The following is a 6,000-nucleotide window of genomic DNA, read 5'->3' as shown; positions in this document are numbered from 1 at the left end:
TGGTTCCTAACAATAGCCCGACAGCGTAATTTCCAATCTAATAGGCTTCTCTGAAGAATTGGGAAGGGAATCTTGTTCCATTCCCTTTGCACAGCTTTCCAAAGTCCTTCCACAGTTGTCACACGCCGTTTTCCCAAAGCCCACTTCAGCAATTCAAATCCACAATAGTCCATAGGACTTGCATCTGGAGATTTAACACGTACCTGATTGAAAGGTATTACCTGTATATCACTTGCCTCCTCCATCTCCCTGTAGAATGCGAGGGACGATCGTGAGGTATGTGATGAGGCCTTGTCCATGTGAATGCGCGCCAGATTAGGGTAATTTCCGTACATTGTTGAAATCCCATGCTCGTAGATCGGCCGCGTGATCTGCTCCTGAAAATACTGCGAATTTATTTTGCAGTTCTTCGCCACCCTACGAATCTTCAATTTACCTCGGTAGCAGTAGCCAGTAACGACCATGAACCGTTTTTGGGAAGGATTCTTTACAGACTCGGACCCATCTTCTGAAGTTCTTGGCGCTTTTCTCTCGGTACATGATGGCTCTCGGTTTGCCGCAGTCGGAAAGGTAAATCCATGCTTAATAGAGCGTTACGACGTACATCCACCTTTGTTTTGCCAGATGCCGTTCGTACAGCTTCCTGACGTTACACTTTCGCTCCTTCTGGTGGGCATCCGTGAGAAGATGGCCGCGAGCTTTCATGACTTTTTCCAGCTTGAGTTGATGGTGTAACGTCCTACTCACAGTCCCCAAAGACACGTCAAGACGATTAGCCATACACCTTTGTGTTGGCGGATTTTCTTGCATTGCCATTTTGCAAAGTTTCCTCTGCATAGTGGAGGTGACCGTGGTGCATTTCCGCTTCCTAGGCAACTTCATTGGTGATCCAAATGGTGGATCTTTTAAATAACATTTTTATTCCACTTAAACTGATGTTGCAACCATTCTTCTTGCACTGTTTTCAAATGACAGAAACACTAAAGTGGGCGTCATAAAGAGTCGCAACATAGCCTTTCCAAAACCGGCTTAGTTTGGGCGGCATTTTGGTCACAGAGCGGAAACCCACACACTTGAAAACAAATTTAACACTCACAACAATGGTCCTGTTTTGTGCGTTATTGCCGTCCGCGCGGAAAAACAACTTCGTTCCCAGGAAGCCACTGCATAACTGCAGGACGCCACAAGCCAGGTCATGAGAGTCCATTCTGCCCGGGAGGGGGAAGGAACGAAATCGGCCAAACGTAGGCTGAACAACTTCTGTATAATTAGGGGAGAAAAGGAATTATATTACAACTTTTTCAATTGAGTATGGATATGTGTGGTTTCCTCATTTATAGACATAATCTCTTTCTTCTTTGGCGAAGCTGCTCTACAGATGGCATTTAACTTTGTCAATAAAGTACAGCAAGACTTCTGCTCTGCTTCATGTGCAAGCTGGCTTGCTTCAGTTTCCGAAGCTTCATTTGTTTCCATCAATTTCCTTTTCTTTCTCTGCTGGTGCTGTACATTTTCACTTATCTCTTTCCTCTTGCTGTGCATCTGACTTTCTCTTTCAACAGTTCTTATTTTCTCCAGCTTTGCCATATAGCGCTGCCTTGCATGAAAGGCATGATGCAGCATTTCTTTCGTGATGTTGATTGAAGTACGGTCTTTACGGGAAATGTTATCATACACCAATCTCAAACCGACAATGTCTGGCATTCAACTCTAAACTGGAGTTTTTCAGTAACGTTCCTCTCTTTGCATGCGCTACGGAGACTTTGTGAAGTTGCAAATCCTAAGTCCACATTTGATGCACTCACCATGTTGCTGGTATAGCAAGGAATCGAGTTTCATCTAGATATGACCTTGTCACAAATAGCATTCATATATTCAAATAGCATATATTTTACTGAAGAGTAAGTACTCTTGCGAAAATAGACTAATTATGAAGGATTGATACTGGTACGGCACTGTTTCTGGAGGATAGTGCTAGTGAAAACAGCATCCAAGAATAAGTTGACAGACTAGTGGATGAAGAAGAGAGAAATTCTTTCAGCCAACCACCCTGTTGGGAGAAAGAAAGCCCACCAACCAACCACACATGAAGAATCATGACAAATTATTATTGAGCACAAAAACAGGGATAGCAAACAAAAACAGCAATCAACTAAAATCTTCATTATAATTAAGAAAGATCTGACATTCAGTATTTCTGTAAATTTCAAGGACAGAAATGAATTTTTAAGGACATTTTCAGGATGTTTCTAAGGTAAAATAAATTCAATGACATTTTCAGGTTTTCCAGGCCGAGTGGGAATTATGCTGGATGTTTAAATAAGAATATATTAAATTGAAAACATAAATATATATTGACGACATAGAGAGATACATATACAATACATGAATATATATACAAAAATTAGTTCATTGGGTCACATTTCTTGAGAATCCATTCCGTATCTTTCTGCTCCGGCTCTTGCTAATCCATCTGCGCATTCATTTCCATGGATACCCACATGACCTGATACGTGTGTCTGAAAATCGAAACAAACTGTAACATCCTTCAATCATTTTATCAATTGTTTAATAGAAATATAATGCGAAGTGTACATCATTCGTCTATGCTTAGGTATCAAGTATGGGAAATTTTCCCGAATATTTATTACACTGCATTTCATTCATTTGCCTGTTTCATTACCTTACAAAATGCGAGAAATTCTCATGTAAGTATTACAGTGGTAATAGGATACATACAATATTATCAGTAGGAGAAGGTACACATAATATTGTACACACCTGTTCTCAAAAAGCTGGAAACTCGTTCAGAAACTAAGTCCGAAAAAGTGAGCCTAGATCCGTCACAATTCCCGCAGATCTATACACAGGAAATTGCATGTTCCCGCCGTTCTTTATATAGACACTAGCTGCAAACCGTACTGTCATCCGAGCGATGTGAAAATGTAAAAACAAAATCAAGCTACTTACTTCTGAGATTAATATTGATTGCACACTTCATGCATAGTTCCAATATGCAAAAACAATCAATATCTTAAGTAGAAATTACTGAAAAAGACCGAAAATGACTATTTAAAACTTCAAGTGTCAACCTGCGCTTGGAGCGATACAATTATCAATATTATAACGCATTTCCTTCTAAGTGCTTCCGTAGCCAAGCGGGTTTAGTAATGCTGATTGAAATTTCTGAAGCGAAGGCGACGATTCGAGCCTCCGTGCGGAGTGTTCGTTTTTATTTATTTTTTGTTTTATTTATTTATTTATTTTTTTTTTTAAATATATGGGAACATTGTTATAAATATAAATTTCTACTTTGAAGTGCTTGGAAAAACAATCAGACGAACTGTCACTTTTCAAATCTCTGTTACATTTACTAGCCCGCCATTTCCAGAATTTATGTATGAAAACGTTAACACAGACGCTTGTAAATTATTCATGTTCCTGATATATATATGTGTGAGTGAGTGTGAGTGTGTGTGTGTGTGTTGTGTGTCACACAACTCTGTAACACTTTTTTTCGTGAAAAATGCTGAACTACAAAAACATGACGTATGCCTTGTCGCAGCAGACGAGTTTCTCCACTTAAGCCTACGAGTAACGAAATCACCTACAGCCAAACAGCTGCAATTCATTCATTAGTCATGGCTCAACGTAGTCAGAATGTTCGCGAGCAGCTTACTGCTCTTGTTGAATACGGTGGTATGAGTGTGAGACAAGCTAGCGAACGTCTTGGTGTTCCCTGTTCTACAGCATATACTTGGTGGAAGAAATACTCAGAAACAGGTAACGTGTCTAGAAAACCTGGCACTGGCCTTCAAAGAGTTTCAACCTTACAACAAGATCGGGCCCTAGTTGATGTAAGCCGTCGCAATCCTTTCATGTCATCCCGGCAGTTAGTGATAGCGTCTCGTTTTCCTGGCTCCTTCCTCACCACTCGGTGACGCCTTAAAGATGCAGGGCTTCACGCAAATATTGGCTAGCATTTGCTGAGGCAAATATTGGTCGTAACTGGGATCATGTAATCTTCACAGATGAAAAGATATTCTCTTCAGCAAATGATGGTCCTCGACTTGTGTATACACCCACATGAAAACGTTACGATCCATAGTACATGCACAGAACGCATCGAATGGGGCATGTTACTATTCACTGCTGGGGATGGCTGTGTAAAGATACAGTTGGTGAATTACACAGTACAGAAGGCTGATTGAACAGCCAGAAGTATCTGGATATTGTGCAGTATGGCTTGCTCCCCGCTGCGAGAAATTTATTTGAAGACGGCATTGTAGAAGTTCAATAAGATCATAGGTCAATACATGATTCCCGTCTAGTTCAAGCCTGGTTTCAAGAGGAACCCAATGTTGAGGTAGTCGACTGGGTTCCAAGAGGATCTGACTTGAACCCAATGGAAAATCAATGGGCGGAAGTTACAAGAACTCTACACGAAAATTTGCCTGATCCCCCACCAAGGACAGCTGACGCACTTTGGGAGCTAGTTTCTGACGCGTGGGAAGAAATAGCACAGGGACATCAATATGTCGCTAGCTTGGTTAACTCATTACAAAGAAGATTAAGATGCGTCATCGAAGCTAACGGCGATTATACGTGATATTAATACCTGAATAAAGATTTGTCGTCATACCCAGGTGACCTTCGAGCTCTTTCAAGAGCTCACTAAGTTTTTTCCATTTTCCTTAAAATTGTTTTGATTGGGACGTTTGCGTTTCGTCGGAATGTGCAATATATATTTATTTCTGCTCCTTTGTTTACTCTACACAGATAGTCCAGTGGTTAGCATGTGTGCTTTTGGTGGATGGGGTACCGGGTTCTATTCCCGCTAGGAGAGGCTTGTGTTTTTACCTATCTGTGATAATTCTGTGTTCATGCCCCTGTTGTTAAAGAGGTACTGCTAAAACTATAAAACCGAGTAAAACAATTACAAATAAAAAAAAAATCATTTACTGAGGAACGTTCGGTAATTCAGTTTTTTAATATCTAATGCCTAGCGCGTTTGTTGTTGGGTCTTATAGTCGCGGGTTCAATTCTCGTTAAGGGTCCATTAAAATTTTACTTGAACTAGAATTTATTTGCATGAATCACCCGTCTTCTTTAGCCTAAAGGACTTAAACGTTGAGAAAAGTATATGGTAAAAATGAAATAAATAATAAGATAGTAATAATGCTATTAATCTGTATCTATCTACATGGGATATAAAGGAAAAAGACGTCGTCTATCAGAACAAAAAATGGCTTAACCGTTTGAAATTACTTTTAATAGTTAACATTTTCACCTACCTCTGACTCATGGGCACCCGAAGGGGGCAGGGTGGGCCGCCCTCTGACTCACGAAATGTATACAAACAGAAATACCAAACATAATATATAGCAACCATGAAGATAGCTCCTCCTAGAACATTTTAGGGTGCCATGCACGGACTGGCTTGTTGTCACGCCATCGTTATTAAGATGCGTATCCTAACAGAGGAGAGGAGTTAAAATTTATGCCAAAAATAGAATCTCTCACATTTGTGGGATGAAACTTGACCCCATGCCGTTAACGTCGCCAATATCTAGTGGGCCACTTCCGCCGATATGCCGGTATATGCCGATTGCCGGTAAATATCGATCATCGATATAGCGACGCATCGAAAGATTGCCGCTAGTGTCTCCCTGGCGGCAGGGTTTCGTCGAGTCGAAACAGGCATCTAGAGTAAGGGTGCTGCAGTTACCACCACGTAGCGGCGATGACTTCTTTTCTGTCCGTCTTTCGATTCGTCGCGGAGAATCGGTGAAGGGACCGAAACGCCTTATCGCCGGTCATGTGCATGCGTTTATTAATTTATATTTGTTTTTCCTGACGAATGTTCCTAAAGTGAGCTCCGGGGTCAAGAGTAACCCATGCTTCTACATCACAAGGTTGCTGTTTCGCGCCATTCCGGGAGAACTTTATATATATTTTGTAAGTGCTTTTTAGACTCATCTCAATGTAAATGAATCATGC

At 40.9% G+C, this 6,000-nt stretch overlaps 1 protein-coding gene across 2 annotated transcripts in view; it reads right to left on the bottom strand.

Annotated features, from left to right (window-relative positions):
* Nucleotides 1-2,335: 2,335 nt before the first annotated feature.
* LOC145673984 (ribonuclease H1-like) overlaps nucleotides 2,336-6,000 on the bottom strand; it is a 51,333-nt gene continuing 47,668 nt past the window's right edge. For both annotated transcript variants that reach the window (XM_081743811.1, XM_081743814.1), the window contains exon 6: nucleotides 2,336-2,519. In XM_081743811.1, the coding sequence (XP_081599937.1) occupies nucleotides 2,418-2,519 (102 nt within the window). In that variant the 3' untranslated portion in view covers nucleotides 2,336-2,417. The remainder of the gene's footprint in view (nucleotides 2,520-6,000) is intronic.

Source organism: Thermobia domestica, chromosome 2 (genome assembly GCF_964235325.1).
Source record: "Thermobia domestica chromosome 2, izTheDome1.hap1.1, whole genome shotgun sequence".
Lineage (NCBI taxonomy): Eukaryota > Metazoa > Arthropoda > Insecta > Zygentoma > Lepismatidae > Thermobia > Thermobia domestica.
Note: the sequence above shows the minus strand (reverse complement) of the source record. Positions and strands in the feature narration are given on the sequence as shown.